At 32.6% G+C, this 21,497-nt stretch overlaps 3 protein-coding genes across 6 annotated transcripts; all 3 read left to right on the forward strand.

The window, feature by feature from the left end:
- The first annotated feature begins 6,638 nt into the window (after positions 1-6,638).
- LOC112789609 (uncharacterized) lies at positions 6,639-11,992 on the forward strand. Its single transcript, XM_029296102.2, has 3 exons — positions 6,639-7,571; positions 9,299-11,282; positions 11,387-11,992. Exons 2-3 carry the CDS (start codon positions 11,076-11,078, stop codon positions 11,786-11,788), a joined length of 609 nt encoding a protein of 202 aa, XP_029151935.1. The 5' UTR covers positions 6,639-7,571; positions 9,299-11,075; the 3' UTR covers positions 11,789-11,992.
- On the forward strand, positions 10,313-11,066 carry LOC140183200 (uncharacterized). Its single transcript, XM_072231225.1, has 2 exons — positions 10,313-10,776; positions 10,886-11,066. Exons 1-2 carry the CDS (start codon positions 10,313-10,315, stop codon positions 11,064-11,066), a joined length of 645 nt encoding a protein of 214 aa, XP_072087326.1.
- A 3,744-nt stretch (positions 11,993-15,736) lies between the features above and the next one.
- LOC112789610 (glutamate receptor 3.4) lies at positions 15,737-20,610 on the forward strand. 4 transcript variants are annotated; one of them, XM_025831573.3, is made up of 7 exons: positions 15,849-16,103; positions 16,546-16,956; positions 17,156-18,498; positions 18,646-18,923; positions 19,185-19,216; positions 19,312-19,721; positions 20,030-20,610. In XM_025831573.3, exons 2-7 carry the CDS (start codon positions 16,647-16,649, stop codon positions 20,474-20,476), a joined length of 2,820 nt encoding a protein of 939 aa, XP_025687358.1. In that variant the 5' UTR covers positions 15,849-16,103; positions 16,546-16,646; the 3' UTR covers positions 20,477-20,610. The 4 variants fall into 4 exon arrangements, with proteins under 4 accessions (XP_029151938.1, XP_025687361.1, XP_025687358.1 ...); XM_072232422.1 differs by having other exon boundaries at positions 15,950-16,103; positions 17,164-18,498; XM_029296105.2 differs by having other exon boundaries at positions 15,737-16,956.
- The last annotated feature ends 887 nt before the right edge of the window (positions 20,611-21,497 follow it).

The following is a 21,497-nucleotide window of genomic DNA, read 5'->3' on the forward strand; positions in this document are numbered from 1 at the left end:
TAAAATTTTGAATATTTGCAACATACATATTTATTTATTTACTGAATATATATTTATTTTACTATAACATTTTTATATTTTATTGTAAAAAGAATATATTTTATTGTAAAATTTTTATTACATCATATAATATACATTTTATTATATTATAGTCTTTTTATAACATAAAATTAATCTAAAAATAACAAAAAAAATAAAAATATATTATATTATGTTAAATAACAAAAAATAACAGAAAATTAAAACACAATAAAAATATAATGTACCAACTTACATAAATTGAATGATCCAAATAATTTATAATATGTTCCTCCGGAGCATAATAATTACAAACCATTTTTCAAAATAAATACAAAAATCTAATTTTTTCTCCTATTTTCCAATCTTCCTCTTTTTTCCACTAAAACCCTCCTTTTCCTCTTTGTTGATCACCAATCTCTCTCGTGGTTGGAACACACTTCAGCCTCCCTTCTACTCTCCATAACACAACACACTTCAGCAACCGAGAGGCTCCTTATAAAGAGCCACTACTCTCTGCTTGCTGTTTCCCGAGGTGGAAGGCTGTCTCCTGTATGGAAGGACAGTCAACACGCCCTCCCGGTGGTGAAGACCGCCTTGGAACTTTGCGCTGCCACCTCCACCACATCCCCCCTCCGTGATGTCAGCTTTCTGCAGGCGTGCCGCGTCACCACGCCCCCTGCGTCGTGCCTGGGCGATGACACGTTGGAACTCTGCGCTGCCACCTCCACCACGCTCCCCCCCCCCGTGGTGTCAGCTTTTTGCAGGCGTGCCGCGTCACCACGCCCCCTGCGTGGTGCTTGGGCGATGACACGCGGCGTGGCTGCTTGGACAGCACGCCCCTGCGTGGTGGCTGCTACCTCCACTCCCGGTATATCACCCTACTTCCCAATAATCTCTCAAAACACCAACCACCTTTCCATAACAAAAATAATTTTTGAATCTTTCTAGTATTTTGTTCTTTCCTCCCAAGTAAGATTTTTTTGGCAAATTTCAATTTCTTTACACACTCCAACAGGAATTTTTCCATGTTGCATATTGAAATTTAGATCTGAATTAATGATTGACTGTGCAAGGATGATACGACTAGCTAGGGAGAGACAACTGATTTTTCAGTCCTTTAGTCTGTTGTGCATCCTTTCAATGATGTTACTATAGTTGTCCTTATTCTTTTTGCTATTGGTTAGTAGGGTTCCTAGGTATCATTCTAGGCATGGAACCTCTCTGTAACTACATGTTCTCATAACTTTGTTTTTCGTATCTCTTTTCACATTTTTGGAGAATAGAATAGACATTTTTCTCCTTACTTGTGATGAGACTTGATGCTTCACTAAAAATTTGGAGAACCCTTATAATTTTTTTGATTTGATTTTCTAAGACTTCTGCAAATAATAGGAGGTGATATGCAAAATTAGAAATTGGATCATAAGATAATAAATACTTAACAAAAATTGAAAAGGTTCATTTGTAATATCTAAAATTAAAAGTTGTCTAATTTATTTGACAAAAAAAATAATAAAAGAGTTCATAAACTGGAAAAATGAAATATAGAACTTATAATAGTGTGTGTTGTGTAAGGTAAAAAAAATTAATTTTAAAATAAATATATATCAATTAGAGATGGTAAAACAAGTTATCCCATCGTACCTGTCAAAGCTCGACCTAAAACGAGGAGGAACGGACTAGCTCGCGAAAGTAAAGCAAGTTTATTCATTGAGTTGACCATTCACATTCCATTAAAATTCATAGGTTTAACAGTGTAAATTTGGCGAATTTAAAATTTTAAGTTTAATCTATCTATTTTGACTGATTTGACAGATCGACAGAATAATTTTAATTCATTCTAATTCATCTATATATTGAACTAACTTTTTATTTTAAGTAATGTTTTTCACACTGTACAATTTTTGTTTTTAAACAAATTCAAACCAAACCAATCAGATTTAGTTAAGGTTTACTTGACTTAGTTCGGGTCATCTAGTTAAATTGAAATAAAAAAGAATTATGCTTCGAGAAAATTTTATTCTTACAGCAACAAGCAATTGTGTAAGCTTGAATAGTAGAATTGTATAAATAGATAAATTTTTTAAACAAAGATTAGTCAAAAAAACAATAATAAGTGATTGCATTAATAAAATATGGAGTAAAATAATAAATAAACCTTAAAAAATTTATATTTCATATATGAATCTTAAAAGGAATATTAATAAAAAAATTTTAAAATAACAAACATAGACAAATTAATTTAAATTAAAACTTTTTATTCTAATTATAAAAACTAATTTATAAACTCCATCTATGTTACACTTGTGGTACATAGCCAGTCCCAAACCCGGATAAAGGAGGAGGGTTATGTTAGGTCTTCGGCAACCAACATAAAAATATAGTCGAACTCCCATGACATGAATCAAAGACATTATTGCGCTAAAGCTACGTCGTTGTCCGGAAGCAACGCGCCGTATGGCTCGAGTACGGTGTCAAAGCAAGAGCCGCTGCATCGGTACCCGGATGTAGTGTTAAATGAGCAAGAGTTCTCACGTTTTTGTGAACGGATGAGGGTAAATAAGCTAGTTCACAAAGTAAAAGGTAAAGGTCGAAGCGACAGAAGGTTGATATTTAGGACATGGAACATAGGCACTCTAACAGGAAAGTCTATGGAGGTGGTGGACACCATGACAAGGAGGAAGATTAACATTATGTGCCTACAAGAAACGAAATGGGTTGGTGCAAAGGCTAGGGAGTTGGATACTTCTGGTTTCAAACTTTGGTATATAGGAAAGGTGAAGAATAGGAATGGGGTTGGAATAATTGTGGATAAGCAGTGGAAGAAGGACGTAGTGGATGTCAAGAGGGTGGGAGATCGAATCATCTCTATCAAACTTGTGGTGGAGGGAGGTGCTTTCCATGTGATTAGCGCCTATGCACCGCAAGTGGGTTCGGACGAACAACACAAAATAAGGTTTTGGGAGGATCTAGAGAGTTTGGTTCAAGGCATACCTTTGGGAGATAAGATTTTCTTAGGAGGAGATTTAAATGGCCATGTTGGGAGAGAAGTGACTGGATATGGGAGTATTCACGGAGGCCATGGTTTCGGGGTGATCAATGCCGAGGGTAAAACTATTTTGGACTTTTCCTCAACCTTTGATCTTCTCATCGCAAATACATGTTTTAAAAAGAGAAACGAACATCTTATAACCTATAAGAGTGGCATGACAAGCTCTCAAATCGACTTCTTCTTGTTGAGGAGAGTCGACCGAAAATTTTGCATTAATTGTAAAATTATTCCGGGAGAGAGTTTGACAACACAACATAGGGTGCTCGTCATAGATTTTCGCGTTGAGCAAAAGTTGAGGAAAAGACATCATACGAAGAACCCAAGGACGAGGTGGTGGCGGGATGAAAGGTGAGGAACAAAGAAGCTTCCTAAGGCGGGTAGGAGAAGAGGCAAAGTGGGATGGAAATGGAAGCGCGGAAGAGATGTGGAGGGAGATGGCAGAAGTCATTAGAAGAACAGCAAAACAAAGTTTTGGTGAATCTAAAGGAATAGGACCAAAAGACAAGGAGTCCTGGTGGTGGAATGCGAGTATACAAGAAAAGATAAAGATAAAAAGGGAATGCTTTAAAGAGTGGTCTTTATGCCGCAATACAGATAACTGGGAAAAATATAAGGCGGCTAAGAAAGAGACAAAAGTGGCTGTAAGTGAAGCAAAAACAAGAGCATATGAGGGTCTCTACCAGTCTTTGGACACGAAAGAAGGAGAAAAAGGTATATATAGAATCGCAAAGAGTCGGGAAAGAAGAACGAGAGATTTGGATCAGGTTAAGTGCATAAAGGATAATGATGGAGAGGTGTTGGCTCAAGAGGAGAAGATTAATGAAAGGTGGAAGAGCTACTTCTACGAGTTATTTAATGAGGGACAGAAGACTCTTCCAAGCCTTGGTCGATTATGCACAAGGGAAGAAGATCAAAACTTTGACTACTATCGAAGGATTCGGGACTTCGAGGTAAAAAAGGCTCTAAAACAGATGAAAAATGGCAGGGCAGTAGGACCTGATAATATCCCGATTGAGGTTTGGAAGGGTCTTGGAGAAAAAGGCATCAGCTGGTTAACCAAGCTTTTTAATGAGATTTTAAGGTTAAAGAAGATGCCTGATGAGTGGAGAAAGAGCACCTTGGTACCTATCTACAAGAATAAAGGGGATATACAAAGTTGCGGAAACTATAGAGGGATTAAGCTTATGAGTCATACTATGAAGTTATGGGAAAGGGTGATAGAACGTAGGTTGAGAAAAGAGACACAAGTAATAGAGAACCAATTTGGATTTATGCCAGGAAGATCTACCACTGAAGCGATATACCTATTAAGAAGGATGATGGAGATGTATCGTAGTAATAAAAGGGATCTACATATGGTGTTTATTGATTTGGAAAAAGCGTATGATAGGGTACCAAGGGAGGTCTTATGAAAGGTTTTAGAAAAGAGGAGAGTAAGGATCGCATATATTCGGACAATTAAAGACATGTATGATGGGGCCACAACTAGTGTGAAGACTCAAGGTGGTGTGACGGAGGAATTCTCTATTGGTATAGGATTACACCAGGGATCATCCTTAAGTCAATACCTTTTTACATTAGTCTTGGAAGTACTCACAGAGCACATTCAAGAGCCTGTGCCATGGTGCATGCTTTTTGCCGATGATATCGTCCTTATGGGAGAGTCAAGGGAAGACCTAAATAAGAAGTTAGAGTTATGGAGAGAAGCTTTAGAAGTGTATGTTCTGCGCATAAGCCGTAGCAAGACGGAATATATGGAATGTAAGTTCAGTCTGAGAAGGAAAAATCCCAATATAGAGGTGAAGATTGGAGAAAACATCCTAGAAAAAGTTAAAAGTTTTAAGTATCTTGGGTGCATCATACAGGATAATGGAGAGATTGAACAGGATGTAAATCATAGGATCCAAGCAGGTTGGTCAAAATGGCGGAGTGCATATGGTTTTATATGCGACAAAAAAGTGCCTTTAAAACTTAAAAGGTAAATTCTATCGCACCGCTATAAGACCGGCTATGCTGTATGGTACGGAGTGTTGGGCGGCTAAAGGGGAGCACGAACATAAGCTGAGTGTGGCAGAGATGAAGATGTTGAGATGGATGAGTGGTCATACGCGATTGGATAAAATAAGGAATGAAGATATAAGGGAGAGAGTTGGAGTAGCACTCATTGTGGAAAAGATGGTTGAATCGTGTCTCAGGTGGTTTGGACACGTGAGAAGAAGACCGATAGAACATCCAGTCAGGAGGGTGGATGAGATGGAAGATGGACAAAGGGTGAAAGGCAGGGGAAGACCTAAGAAGATCATCCATGAGGTGGTCAAACGAAATTTACATGTAAACGGTCTCTCTGTAGACATGATACATGACAGAGCACAATAGCGTCGTTTGATTCATGTAGCCGACCCCACTTAGTGGGATAAGGCTTTGTTGTTGTTATTGTTGTTTTGTATAAAAACTAATTTATAAATAATATATTTATATTTGTTATTTTATTTTTTTATAAGAATTAATTTATTTGAAGTATAAATTTTTAAAGATTTATTTGTGATTTTTTTTTAAATATTAAAAGTAAAATTTTAAGTAAATATTTTTTCATAAGTTCATAAATATCTCATTATTATTTTATTATAATTATAATAATTAATGCTCAAGTCATGATCCTAAATCAGCTGGAGGGTCCTACGGACATGTGCTCCATTATTAATTACGAGTTTCAGAGTGAAGACTTTGGTGCCAAAGAACAGAATTTGTGCGAAAATGGCCTCAACTATGCAAAATATCCCAAACTATTCATGTGGAAGAAACTACTATAGTAGTAGAAGGGAAATCAATCTTCTTCAATAAAAAAAATATTTGATATAATAAGATGTAATCTCTCACTTTTAATTCTAGAAGTGAAACTAAAATTAAATAAAAAAAATAATAAATAATTAAATTAAATACTTGACAGTATTTAAGTTTTTTCACCGAAGAAGATCTCCTCTCCTAATATTATGTCTATGCATTCCACCAGTGTCCCTACTTGCTAGTTGCTACACTCACCATTATTGTCCATCGAGATCGATGAGAATTAAAGCTTTTCATGTCAATTCAGCTGTTAAAAAATGGATTAACTAAGTACATATGTTAACATTATTAATAAAAAATCTATAAAAATATAAAATTTTAAATTTTAATTTATATGCTATAAGTTCATTAAAAAAGTTTAAATATTTTACTAACAATAATTTCAATATGTGCCAATAAAAATAAAAAAAATTTGTATGACATATCTCGATTAACGTTAAACTTTATTTTCATATTATAAGATCAGTTTGAATAAATAGTTTGATTAAATTTTTTAAAAAATAATTTAAATAATAAATATTTATATTAAAAATAGATTATAAATAAATTATTTTATATTTGATTTTTTAATTTTAAAAATACTTATTTTAAAAAATGTAAAAAAAAATTTGATTGTTATCAAAAACTAAGAAAAAGAGGATTGACTTTTAATCTCTTTTTAATTTTGCTTTTAACTTTAAATTTAGTTGAGATACAATGAACTGAAAACTAAAAAAAATGTGATTTTGTCTCTTGATGGGTAGAAGCCAAAACTGAGTAACGCACAAAGAGAGTAATAAAAAAGAGGTGCATGATAGTAGAATCAAGAGATATTTTTGTTTTGTCTTCGTTAATGCAAAATTAGAAACAGAAAATAGAAAGAATAATAACACACAAATATATCTTAATTTCAGCTACTTAGTGCAATGTAGCTTACATCCAGTTTCCATCACAATTGCGATAAAATTTCACTATCTTTTAATAGATTACAATCACCAATTCTCCCTACCAAGGTAGTAAGAATCGCGTGTAAACTCGTGGAAACGCATGATTATGCGCTTCTACTTCATCTTTCCGTTGCGGTTCTGCTTCTCGTTCAGAATCATGCTGCTTTGTGTGAAATCGCCGTTGAAAATCGCAGAGTCGCCGGAATCGTAGCTTCTGCTGCGTGGTTGTGTTTCAGGTTGAAGAAGTTCTTTTCCTTGGCCCTGAGCCCTCTGATTGCAGCCCAACCCAATCCAATGGCCCAGTCTAAATAGAAGACCATGGAAAAAGAGCCCTAGCAGAGTAACCGTCTCTAATCTCTTAATCTCTCTTACTTTTACAGTTTATCTTCAATTCTCCATGGCCAAAATTTCAAATGTCCACCTCTCTCAAGTCTCAATCTCTGACTCTATCTCTCTTTCCCTCTGAAATTTGAATTTCGCGCGACCGAAAACCCCAATTTGGAGCATCGCCGACTCACCGTGACTCCGTGAGGTTTGTCGCTGGTGTTATCGACTCGGACTGGTGGTGGTTGGGCTGTGTGAGGCCGTGAGCGTCACTTTACGATTGCAACACATTGAGACTCTTTGGCTCAGCGACTCTGCCTCTCTGTCTCTGGCTCTGGAATTTGGATTAGAATCTGGATCGCTGGTCACTGCTCTTCCCCTCCCCTTTGCTGCTAGTTCATCAGGTAAGTTAAGAAGAAGCATATCACTTCCTCACTCTAGTAATATAATTAAACGCTACTTCTGTGGTTCTATGTTAATATGTGACAAAATTTCATCCTAATTTTATCCTAATTTGTTGTGGCCTGTTTGATTTGTGTTTGACTAAACTTCTTGAATGAAAATAAGTATGTTTTGTTTTATTTTTTTATTTCTAGATGTAACAATGTTCTCTACCTTCGTGCTGTGCCTAAGGATGAGGAAATTGATGATGCTGCAGAAGATTAGAATGATAAAATTATCTCATTGTTATAACATAATTAGAGACCTCTTAAATTCAGATTGTGTATTTAAGTGTAGAGATTTAGATCAATATAGGTTGCCTATGTTATGCTTGTTTAGACCTCTTGATTTCTGCTGTTTTGAATTTGATTTTTCCTAGTTTGAAAAAGTTGAAGTAGTGGTCTGATCTGGTCTGGTGTTGCTATGCTTTCTTCTTGAATGTTGTTGCATAGTTGGATAGTCATGTTCTCTGAAAAGTGAGGTCTTTCTTATAAATGTTCAGGCTTGTATATCGGGTTAAAGTTTTGTGTGATGATAAGTGATAACCCATATTCCATTGACAATGTGGTATATAACCTTGCCGTTAGAGGTTAGAAGTCACAAATTCAGTTAGGGACCATAACTTTCACAACATTGGTTTAGTGCATTATGGAGGACAAGACAAAGAACTTTACATATTTCAACTCTCAACCAACTCAATCTATTAACCTATTTTTGATAAGATTTGTTAACCATTAATTAATCTTGTTTATTGTCCTGTACTTGTGAATTTCTTATTTATCTTATTTTGGTGTATATTTATTTGTATAAATAAGGGATATTAGATTATGTGCCTGTTGTATAATAATTAAGCATATAGATAAATGTTTAAATTTGATTTAACTCAGAATTTTAAATTCATCCACCATTAGCACATACATATTTTATGATTGGTTGAATTAGATATCCAAGTGATGCTTATATAATCTTTGTTCTCTATCAGATAAAATAAACTATAACAATAATTAAATAAGTGTTGAGTTATAAATTTCTAGCACGATTAAATCTTTGGCCTTATGTTGATTTACCTCAAGATATAAAGCATGTATGTGGTGGTGTTTTCACTTAAATAAACCCTGACAAGAACAAGATGGCTGGCCTTATTATTTTTCACAACTCAGAAGCCTTGCTTGTGTTATTATTGTACTTCCATTCCAACTGATGCATTTCAATGAATTGCTTATACCAAGTTGCTGAATTGTAATGTGTTTCATTTTTAATTCTTCACCATAAGCAACTATGACAGTACTAATAGTTGTGCAACAATAAACACTACTACACTATATTGTTGTGGGGTTTGTATGCAATAATATTTATTGAAAAAGGCTATCTATCTATGTATCTATATAACGCATAAAATTAAATTGTATGTGTACATTCATTATTTGAGCTTTATGGTTTTGTTGCAATAATATTTAGTTCATGCATGTTATAACTATTTATATCTTAATGTCTTCATTATTTGTCACTTATATTATCCCAATAATTTGATAACTATCTATATCTCTGAATTGTTGTTGTGGACTTGTGGCATTGAATATAATTCTTGAATTTTTGTTATGTTGGTAATTTTTATTTAAATTGGATTATTAATTTTTTGTTGAATTGATTCATTGAATATTTATTGTTTTCAGTTTTTTTTTCTGAACAGGAATGGCATCGACTCAAGCTAATGCAAGTGAAAATCTGACTAACATTCTAGCTTCTCAGTCAGGAAGTACAGCTGGAATTGCTAGTAAAAGAAAAGTTTCTAAGAATGCTCTTGGAAATAGAACTGATGTAGGATAGGAGCACGGGATATCTGTTGGAGAAGATGGAAAGAAGATACAATGTAAATATTGTCATAAAATTTTTTCAGGAGGAGTTTATAGATTGAAACACCACTTAGCAGGAACTCAAAAAGATGTTGGGGCTTGTACAACTATTAGTGATGAAGTTAAGAAGCAAATGTGAGATGTTGTGAGTGGGTTGCAAGTGAATTTGATGAAAAAAACAAGCATGGGTGGGGTAAGTTCAGGGAAAGCTGCTAAAGAAGTTGACACTACCGGTGAAAAAAGAAAGGGAAAAGAACTAGATGGCAACATATTCAAGAAAACTCGCATTAGTACTCAAACAATAATCAACAATATATTTAAGAAGAATTTGAGAGAGGAAGTATGTTTAGACATTAGTGCTTTTTTCTACAACAATGGCATCCCCTTTAATATTTCAAGGAGCGAGGAATATAGTAGAATGTTTGAGAAAGCTATAAGATATGGACAAGGATTCAAGCCACCATCCTACCATGAATTAAGGGTGCCTCTTTTGAAGAAACACGTGGAGCTTGTTCAACAATCACTAGAGAAACATAGAGTATATTGGAAGCAGGTTGGTTGCACAATAATGACTGATGGTTGGATAGATAAGAGAAGACGGACCATCCTAAATTTTTTGGTTAATAGTCCTAAAGGGATTGTTTTTCTAAAATCTATTGATGCCTCTCATATTACTAAGATAGCTGATAAAATATTTAAAATGATAGATGATGTAGTTGAAGAGGTTGGTGAAAAAAATGTCATTCAAGTTGTCACCAACAATACGGCTAACTACAAAGCTGCAGGAGAAGTTAATGAAAAAGAGGAAAAAGTTGTTTTGGACGCCTTGTGCAGCACATTGCATTGATTTAATGTTAGAAGACTTGGAAAAAAAAGTAACACTTCACAAGGACACAATTTACAAAGGTAGAAAGATTACTACTTACATATATGCTAGAACTGCTCTTATTGCACTACTACACATCCACACTAAGGGAAAAGATTTGGTGAGGTCGGGTATGACCCGTTTTGCAACTTCTTACCTTGCTTTGGAATGTCTCAATGACAACAAAGGTTCCTTAATAAAAATATTTCTTTCTAATCAATGGACTTCTAGTAAATTTGCAAAGACAAAAGATGGAAAGATAATTGCAAGTGTGGTGTTAAATAATGTGTTTTGGAAAGAAATGGTAATTTGCTTGAGGGCTGCCTACCCTCTTCTTCATGTGCTTCGTATGGTGGATTCAGAAGAAAAGCCGGCAATGGAATTTATTTATAAAGAAATGACAAGTGCAAAGGAGAAAATACGAGATGCATTTCAAGGAGTTGAGACAAAGTAAAGTGTCTAATTATTTTATTTTTTATTTATTTTATTATTTTAATTAATGCAATTCTGAAAATATTGTTTATTTTGTAAATAATTTATTAATTTTTTTATGTTTTAGTTATATACCTATTTGGGATATTATTGATGCAAGATGGGACAACCAACTTCATAGGCCATTGCATGCTGTAGGCTATTATTTGAATCCTCAAATTCATTATAGCTCTGGTTTTAAAATTGCTTATGAGCTTAAGAAGCAGTTTTATGTTTGTATGGAAAGGATGACAGAAAATCCAGATTAAATTACTAAGATGGATGCTCAACTTGAAGATTTTAAGACTCGAAAAGAGTTTTTTGGTAGTAAAGTTGCTCAAAATACAATTTATAATAAAACTCCAGCTCAATGGTGGGATTCTTATGGAGATCAGCATCCAGAGCTCCAACAATTTGCAATTCGTGTCTTGAATTTGACATGTAATTCATCTGGATGTGAACGTAATTGGAGCGCTTTTGAGATGGTTAGTAATTAAATATAAGTTGCATTTTACTTTTATAAATTTGGTTGTTAATTCTTCAATTCTATTTTGTTGTTTGAATAATATTTTTTATCTATTTTTGAAAGGTTCACACAAAAAAGAGAAACCGTTTAAAAGCTAAAACCATGAATGATGTTGTGTTTGTGATGACAAACTCAAGATTAACAAAGAAAAAACAAACTAGAAGAAGTCTTGATTATGACTATAGTCTTGATGAGTTGGACTCTGATGAAAAGTGGATTGTTGCTGACGAAGATGGAGAAGAAGAAGATTTAGATGCTCTAATTCCAGATCCTGATTTAAATGATGAAACAAGTGGTAATAGAGTTGTTGGTGCATCTAAAGATCCTTTGACAATTCCTTATCTTGATGATGATGAGTTTGAAGAACTTTTCCAAGGACCTCTTCCTCCTGCTCCTGATAATGATGAAGATGGTAATGCAAAAGTTTGTGAAACTCGTGAAAATTTTATGACTGATGAAGAATAGAATGATTATTAAATAACTTGTTTAGATTTTAGTTAATTAGTTGTTTATTCTAGTAGTTTGGTTAGTTTATTTGCTACTTGAATTTATTTTAGTGTCGTGTGAACTTGTGAGTTGTGAATTTGTGTTTTGATTTGTGAATTTGTGTTGAATTGTGACTTTTGACTTGTTATGGTATATATATATTAGTTATAATTCTATGGGTAATTTAGTTTATTATTTAAAATTTATTTTATTTTCTGTAAAATTAGTTTTTGCTATTAAATTTTCTAAATTTTTATAATTTACGAGTCATATTTACGTTCCGTCTTACGATTCAATGAATTACGATTTTGAGTTAGCTTAACGAGTCGAGGTAAAAACTACGAGTTCACTACCTTGCTCACTACGATTCTATCCAATCCTATCCTAGACAAATTCAGTTTCTAACCCAAACTAATTTTACTAGGAACTCACCCTAGCTTTTCAACCGCAAAGTACTAACCCAACTTGTAAGGGAATCCCCTCAAGATCATGACAATAAAACAGAAAAACTTACAAAGAATTTTTGGGATAACTATAATTTTTTCTCCAAGTCTAACTCTCTGCATTTTCCCACTCAATGAATTTTTCATATGAACCTCACCAATTTACTTTTTAACATTGAAACACAGAAAGACTAAATTGAAAAAAAAAATATACTCAATGAAAATCATGAAGGAGAAGAATAAACAGCTCAGTAAGTTATGAAAACCCAAATGTTGTGCTCCTACTCCTTGCTTCAGTTATTGGCCATTCATCCCTTTAATAGAGGGATGAAGCTTTCTGGGCTTGAAACTTGCTTCAGCGCCTTATTTGATTTCTTCTCCAAAATCAGACGTAGTAGGGCGTTCACAGAGGAGAGAGAGAGAGAGTAGAAGCAGTGACCAAATCAGACATGCAACCATACCTTCAATCTTCTCTTTTAACCTTTTTTATCTTGCCTCTTGAATCTGGACCATTTTTTCTTATTTTGGCCCCAAGTTTAATTTTTGAGCATTGATTCATAGTAGAGTACCATCATGTTTACTTTCTTCATTTTTTCAGATTGATGCTCGTAACACAGAAGATTTCTTCAGCAATCTTCAATGAAGCACAAATGTAGAAACCTCATTTTGTGATTTACTTTTTTGATGTGATCTTTCCTTTTGCTATAGTCCCTTTGACCTTCTCTTCTTTGCTTGGATTTAAAAATTTTCTTTTTGTTCTTCAATTGTACCCAAACTTAGGGCTTTCTTTTTCTTTCTTTTGCTTCAGAGTTTACGTGATGTGATGTGAAAGAAAAAGAGAGAGAAGAGAGAGTTTGGTTTGGTGGGTGAGGTGTGGTGTGTTTCAAATAAAATTGAATTACCTAGTTAGTAACTAAGTGAAGTGAATGGATTTGAGTGTGGACCATCAATTGGACTTAGGTTTGATTTTGGGCTAGATTTTTTTATTATTATTGTTCAAATTGCTTGTTTTTATTGTCATTTATCATATGATATAAGTGCTTTGTTTGAATTAATATTGGATTAGATACAATATAAGCTTATTTTTCATGCTTTTTAAGTCAAATGTGATTAATTTATTTTCTGCACACTAAACACAACAAATCACACAAATAATTTTGCTATTAATCCAATTTATAATGTTTTAGTCATCATCTTTAAATTATATTTAGTTCTTCAAATTTAACAAAGTTTTTTATTATAACAGAAATTATTTTTTTAATTTTTTTATAAACACTTAAATAATTTTTTTAAAAAATTACAATTTAATTTTAAAAATTATACTAAATATTAAAACTACTATTTTTCATAAATTTAAAACTCAAAAAATTACTTTTAAAATTTCAAAACAGACCTAAATATATTGGTATAATATTTTTTCTCTTAACTTTGGTATAATTTGGTATAGTTAGTTATCTAACCAAATAAATTATTATAATAGAATTCAAATTCACGACGAATTCATTATTAAACGGTTGAATTGAGATATATAATGGCCAAACAAAATAAATGATCATCTTAGTGTAAAAAAATTTGTATCCATCTAAATAACACTTAAATTAAAGAAAAAGTTGTGATTTTTGAAATATAAAAATCTTTATTGATAATAAAATATATCAAATATAATTATTTATCGTTTTCATTAACCTCATTATTCTTAATTTATATTATTTTAATTTTACTTATATCAAATTACTAAAATACAAAATCGTAGAATTCAAACCGAATTGTGCTGTCTCCTCCACAAATCATTGTGATAAAGTAGAAATTTGCAAAATTGGTACACAACGTGACTTAAACGGTTTGGACTGTGGTTTGTCAAATTAGAGTTTAAACAAAATGATTTTATAGAATTGATTTTGGGTAGAAGTAAATTTGTATTAATACAGTTTATGTTTGATAATTTTATACTAAAATTAATTTTGATAAAATAAATATTGTTTAGATAATATTAGTTAAAATCATTTTTAGATAGAAAATTATTAAAAAGGACATGACATTAAATTATAATGTATTTTTTTATATATGTTTAATTTTTTTATATGTTTTTATATAGTATATTTTTAGTATTATTTTTTAGTACGCTATAATTTTTTACTATTATTATTATTTATAGTTAATTTTTTTGTTTAATTTATTTTACCTAATAGGATCAATAAATTATATTATAAAAGATAATAATAAATATAATACACAAAAATTACTATTATAAAAATATATAATGTCAAATAAAAAATTAATAAAAAATATAAATAATAAATAATAAAAAAAAGAACTCATATAAAGAAAAATAATAAGAATTCTATAAATAATATAATAATATGTATAAAAAATAAAGTTGATAAAAGAAAAATAAATGTTAAATGTTAATGGCTAAAAAATAGTTAGTGCAATACAAAAAATTAAAATTATTACTTTTTGTAAACGTAATTTTGTAACAAAATTACTTTTATGTTTGTAGAAAAAAAATTAGACAAATCAAAAATTAAAATTTTCAAAGAGTTGTAACATATTTTTCCTGTTCTAGGGTAGTTGCCAAACCCATAGATGTAAATTGGAAAATCGATTTTAGTTGCAACAAATTACATAAAATGAAAAGGACATATATGTATGCAAATCCCAAATAAGACAATTATATAATATGTGTCCCCAATCTTTTATTCATGTAAATTATCCTCGTTATGATTTTAAATGTTAAAATTCTTTAAATACCACAACCACCGCATTAACCATACAAATCATACAGAATACACTTTGATAATATTGCAACTATATTAACAACATCGACAAGTCAAACCATCGCTACATCTTTTTTAGTATTATAAATTTATTTCTTTAATTTTGGGCCTACCTTGTCATATTAAAATATTTTCGATGTCTAGTGTCTTTCATTCTTTAACACATTGTTTGAATTAAGAAAATATGAAAAAAAAGAAAATAAATAAAAATATGATTTTTTTTGTTATTTGAATGAAGAAGAAAAAAAAATAAAAAAAATAATGTGAGACACATTAAATTTTTTCCCCAAAGATAAAAATAAAATAAAAGAAAAATGTGTAACATTATTAATTCATCTTTTGATTAATTAATAAAATAAAAAATATAAAGATATTAATATAATTTGTTTTCTATTATATTTTTTCCTCATTTTATTTATTTTTTTATTCAAATTCTATTCATTTTTTTAATCCAAATAATACATAAAACAATCTATTTTTTATTTTTCTTTTTTTTAATTTTTTTCTTCTCATTTTTTTATTTTCTATCATCTGTCTAAATAAAATGTAAAATTTAAACTTAATATTTTTAAAGAGAAAAGACAAAAGAAAACAAGAAAACAAAATCCACGTGTTTTAAGTTTTGAACACTCTTTGTGGGTCCCACTTAAGTTATTTCTGTCTGACATCTGCATAGTTCTAAAAGATGGCAAATCCAAGCCAATCCCGGGAACATTACAAAACACTATCTACCTTTCTTCTTCTGGTGGCTTGAATTCAACCGTACAATGTGACAAACACAATCATACAAAATATGAGGGGCAATGCACAATTGAAACTACCATCATATGCACATTATGGTAATTTCCACTAAACTAGCATCATTTCTCCAATGATTCCACAATTGAAACCAAAAACAATAATTAAAAAATATTGTCTTGGCACATGGCTCAAATTTATTAATATTATAATGAATGTGCCTCAAATGTTAGAGTAAGTGATTCTTTTCTTCAACTTAAGAAACAGTAACTAGGTGCCACTTTGTTCCAGACCAGAATTGTTCCTAGCTTTTTGGCAACAAAACCTGGTCTTGAGGTAAAATCTTAGACACCCTCTTCTTAACCCCTCATAATTTGTTCTTAGGATTTTGTTAGATTAGATTATGAGATTATTGATATTATAATATTGTTTGTGTTTTCATAACCTAATATGTATTAATAAATTAGTCATGTGGGTTTCAGTTTCAACTAGAAAGTAAAAACCTACCAACCCTTATTTAAATAAATTCAGTGGCTTCTTTTTGTTGCTGCTTACCTTGATTGGAACATATTTAGACAAAAGTATGGATACTCTCATGTGAAAAAGTATATATTTTTTGTTTTATTTCCATATGGGTAAGACTTAAGAGTGGGTATCTAATTTTAGAATAAGATTTTCTAGCCACAATTGGTTGTAAGATTTCTTTATGTTGAGTGCTCAGTTCAGTTTTCTGGGGTTGAGCTGAATTCTTTGAGAGGATTTTTTTGGCATTTCACAGAAGGTTCTTAGTTCTTGTGTTTTGATGATGTTGGTGTAAGCTGAAGAACTTGGAAGGATTTTCAAGGTTTTCTTAAAAAGGAAGGTTCTGTTGTTGGAGACATGGTTATTGGAACAAGGTGGTTTTTGTTTATGCTTGCTTTGTGTTTGTGGATTTTCCGCAATGAAGGAGTGGGAATAACAGGACCTTCACCTAATACCACTGTGAATTCCACTGTTTCTTCTTCAAGACCAAAGGTTGTGAAGATTGGAGTCTTGTTTACTTTGGATTCCATCATTGGAAGATCTGCTAAACCTGCTGTTATGGCTGCCATAGAAGATATTAACTCCAATAGAAGCATTCTCCCTGGCATTGAGCTTCAGGTTATTTTTCACGACACAAATTGCAACGGGTTTCTTGGAACAATGGAAGGTACTCCCTCTGGTTCAATACTTAGTTATTAAATAATGGTATTTTTCAAAACAATTTTATAATAAATTATTGATTTTAGTTCTTCAATTAGTATGCAAAAACCATGAATCTTGTTAATACTTTTAGTGAGCCAACAACATTTTGCTTCATTAGTAATTAATCTCCGATTATTGCTTGATTAATCTGGCTGATCATGTAGCTCTGCAGTTGATGGAGAATGATGTCGTCGCCACAATTGGACCACAGTCTTCTTCAATAGCTCATGTCGTCTCCCATGTGGCTAATGAACTTCATGTACCTCTTCTATCATTTGCTGCAACTGATCCTACTCTATCTGCACTTCAGTATCCATATTTCGTCCGAACCACTCACAGTGACTACTATCAGATGTATGCGATCGCTGACTTTGTCGAATATTTCAGATGGAGGGAGGTAATTGCCATTTTTGTAGATGATGATAATGGAAAGAATGGAATTTCTGTGTTGGGTGATGCATTGTCAACGAAGCGTGCCAAGATCTCTTATAAGGCTGCACTCCCTCTTGGGGCCAACAGAAGTGATGTCAGTGACTTGTTGAGTGAAGTGAACTTAATGGAATCAAGAATCTATGTTCTACATGTTAATCCTGGTTCTGGTTTGTCAATCTTTCGTGTTGCGAAGCAGCTAGGAATGATGAGCAATGGCTATGTTTGGATTGCAACAGATTGGCTTCCTTCGGTTCTGGATTCATCCGAGACACCAGACAGTGACACAATGAATGTTCTAGAAGGTGTTGTGGCTTTTCGCAATCACATTCCTGATACTGATATGAAGAAGAGTTTGATCACTAAATTGAAACGTCGAAAGGACAAGCAGACTTCAAGCTTCAATTCCTATGCATTCTATGCATATGATTCTGTCTGGTTAGCAGCTTATGCCCTTGACATTTTTCTCAATGAAGGTGGGAATATATCTTTCTCCAGTGACCCTAGATTGCATGACAATAATGGAAGCACCTTGCATTTAGAATCACTTCGCACTTTTGATAGTGGCCCTCAGTATCTGCAAACTATTTTAAGAACAAACTTCACTGGTTCGAGTGGTCGAATTGGGTTTGATACAGATAGGAATTTAATCCGTCCGGCATATGATATTCTGAATATTGTCGGATCTGGATTGCGTAGAATTGGTTACTGGTCTAATCACTCTAGTTTGTCAGTTGTAGCTCCTGATATTTCATATGCAAAATCATCCAACCATTCTTCTAAAAGCACTCAACAGCTTTATAGTGTGATATGGCCGGGAGATGCTAAAACTACACCAAAAGGATGGGTATTCCCCAACAATGGAAAGCCATTGCGGATAGCAGTGCCGAATCGAGTAAGCTACAAGGAGCTCGTTGCCAAAGACAAGAGTCCTACAGGAGTACAAGGCTATTGCATTGATGTCTTTGAAGCGGCGTTGAACTTGTTGGCTTATCCCGTCCCACGACAATATATATTGTATGGAAATGGTGAAAGGAATCCTAGCTACAATGATCTTGTAGATCAAGTTGCACAAAATGTGAGTCTCTAAATCTTAATTATGAATGTTAGTATCTAGAAGATCAACTTAAATATAAAATTTGATTTCCTTAAGTAGATCAAGGACATTTGGGACCCTGCTACATGTTTAATTGTGATAGTTAATTTTGGTGATTTCCATGTTCAGAACTTTGATGCAGCTGTTGGAGATGTCACAATTGTCATGAACAGAACAAGGTTTGTGGATTTTACTCAGCCTTTTATGGAATCAGGGCTTGTTGTTGTTGTTCCTGTCAAGGAGGAGAAGTCAAGCCCCTGGTCTTTCCTTAAGCCATTCACAGCTCAAATGTGGTGTGTTACTGGTGCTTTCTTTCTTTTCGTGGGAACCGTTGTGTGGATCCTCGAGCACCGGCTCAATCACGAGTTCCGCGGTCCACCAAGGAAGCAACTAATAACAGTCTTTTGGTTAGTACCTTTTTGCCATTTGAAATCCTTCCTAATTATGTATTGTCATGTCAGCAAAAGTAATTACTTTGCACACTCTCTACTTATGGTTGTTCAAAAGAAAGAATTTAATTGGAGAGAATGCAAGACTTTTTAGAATTATGAATCAAAATTAAACTCATAGAACTATGCCTTATTCTCCTTTTTTAAGCTTTAGTTGTTGCATGGCTTACTTCAACGGTACCTCACATAATTTGATCAAATGAAAATCTCTTTTTGCAGGTTTAGTTTGTCAACAATGTTCTTCTCACACAGTATGTACCTCAGATTCTCATTTACTCCCTTTTTATAGTTTTATGTATGACAATCCTTAAAATTCTTTCATGTTTGCTTCTTTGACTTGTCACAGGAGAGAACACTGTGAGTGCTCTCGGGAGACTGGTGCTAATCATATGGCTATTTGTGGTGTTGATTATCAATTCAAGCTACACAGCTAGCTTGACATCAATCCTAACCGTGCAGCAGTTATCGACACAAATCGAAGGAATTGATAGCTTGATCTCTAGTAGTCAACCAATCGGAATTCAAGACGGGTCATTTGTGAAGAAGTATCTGACAGATGAACTCCACATAGCAGAATCTAGGATAGTTACATTGAAAAACATGGAGGCTTATATCGATGCTCTTCAGCGTGGGCCGAGCAATGGAGGGGTTGTGGCGGTTGTTGATGAACTTCCTTATATTGAGATCTTGATGGCCAATACTGAGTGCAAGTTTACAACTGTTGGCCAGGAGTTCACTAAAAGTGGCTGGGGATTTGTAAGTATTTCCGAATTTAGAGTAAACTACCATTACTATCTATACAAGTTATCTATCCACGAATAAATAAAACTAACTTTGTACCACGCTGACAAATCTAACCATGAATAAAATTAATGTTTGGCTACTTTGTTACACATAAATCATCTTTCGTGGATACAAAACTAGTTTCGTTCATTTATGGTTAAATTTGTTAGCATTCTAAAATGTTCATGGGTAGAAATGGTAATTTACTCCTGTATTTAGACGTCAATATGGTTGGGGATTGGTGGAAATTGTGTACTCAATTTTGTTTCATTTGGTTACAGGCATTCCAGAGGGACTCTCCCCTCGCCGTTGACATGTCAACGGCGATTCTTGAACTCTCGGAGAATGGGGACCTGCAAAGGATTCATGACAAATGGCTTAATAAGAAGGAATGTGCAAGCAATGATGCTGATTCAAACAAACTATCTTTGAAAAGCTTCTGGGGCCTCTTCCTTGTGTGTGGCATTACTTGTTTCCTTGCACTGATTGTATTCTTTGTTAGAGTGTTCTGTCAATACACAAAGTTCATCCCAGAGCACGAAGAAGCCGACGAGGAGATTCAACAACCGGTCCGGCGGCGTAGAAGGGCAACCAAAACTCCTAGCTTCAAGGAATTGATTGTTTTTGTAGATAAAAGAGAAGCAGAAATTAAAGAGATACTGAGACAGAAGAGTAGAAAGAGGCAGCGCAGCAAAAGTTTAGATGATAACTCAAATTCACCAGTCTAAGTAAACCATTTTGGTTGGTGAAATTTTATGTCTTTATTTTGCTACCATGTTCATATTACTAGAATGTTGTCTCACACACACAGAATATTAGTCTATACACCAGAGTGAAAATTTTCTACCTTCTTGCAAAGAAATTGTAACTGTAGTAAGATTGTAACTAACACAGTTTAAAGAAACAACAAAAATCTCAGTTTTATTTTCGAACTAAATATACTATATGTATTTAACAAATAAAAAATTTGCATAAACATTTGATCAACTATGGTTCATGACTGTGAATCTGTGATGTCAATATGCACTAGTTTAGACTTTAGACACAAATATAAATAAATCATTTGTACTGTGATTACGCTCTTAATAATAGATACTATTTTAATATCCATATTTACTTAACAGTTAATACTTATTTTGTTAAATAAAAAATTTTTTAGATACGCAATTAATTAATTAATAACAATTGTATTTTCATACAAGTGCTAGGAATATGTGCTGTATAAACAATATTTTTTGAATATAAAATATTTAAGTGTTGATGTAACGTGCTATCATAAATTTAGCTGTGATGCGAGAGATTAAGTATCTACGACAATAATAAGTACTAAGTATCATGATAATGACATGATTAAACATTTTTTATTATATTTGTAACAAGATTAAGAACTTGTGTGGGTGCAATTAAATTATTAGAATTTTTTTTAATTTTTAGTGTATTTAACAAAATTTTAATAATAAAAATAAAAGTATTATGAGTTTGGTTAAGTGTTATTAAGTTGTTAAAAAAAATTTTAGTTTTAGTGAATTTAAAAAATTTTAATAGTAAAAATAAAAATACTAAAAAATAAAAAAATTTATATTATTATATCTAAATATAATTAATAAATAAAAAATATTTTTATATAAAATATCTAAATATAAAACTATTTTTGTAGAAGTTTACTCAAATAACCTCTGACCACTAAACATGTCAATAAAATATTATTTGTGCTTATTTAAGAAAAGAGTAATAGGATGATGCATGCCA

The sequence above is a fragment of the Arachis hypogaea genome, chromosome 3, assembly GCF_003086295.3.
Source record: "Arachis hypogaea cultivar Tifrunner chromosome 3, arahy.Tifrunner.gnm2.J5K5, whole genome shotgun sequence".
NCBI lineage: Eukaryota > Viridiplantae > Streptophyta > Magnoliopsida > Fabales > Fabaceae > Arachis > Arachis hypogaea.

Coding starts and splice junctions, on each gene's coding strand:
- LOC140183200 (XM_072231225.1), top strand. CDS start 10,313: ATGTTAGAAGACTTGGAAAAAAAAGTAACACTTCACAAGGACACAATT. Junction 10,777..10,885: donor TTTCAAGGAGTTGAGACAAA/GTAAAGTGTCTA, acceptor TTTATGTTTTAG/TTATATACCTATTTGGGATA.
- LOC112789609 (XM_029296102.2), top strand. CDS start 11,076: ATGGATGCTCAACTTGAAGATTTTAAGACTCGAAAAGAGTTTTTTGGT. Junction 11,283..11,386: donor ATTGGAGCGCTTTTGAGATG/GTTAGTAATTAA, acceptor TATTTTTGAAAG/GTTCACACAAAAAAGAGAAA.
- LOC112789610 (XM_029296105.2), top strand. CDS start 16,647: ATGGTTATTGGAACAAGGTGGTTTTTGTTTATGCTTGCTTTGTGTTTG. Junction 18,499..18,645: donor TAGATCAAGTTGCACAAAAT/GTGAGTCTCTAA, acceptor TTCCATGTTCAG/AACTTTGATGCAGCTGTTGG. Junction 19,217..19,311: donor AACAATGTTCTTCTCACACA/GTATGTACCTCA, acceptor GACTTGTCACAG/GAGAGAACACTGTGAGTGCT.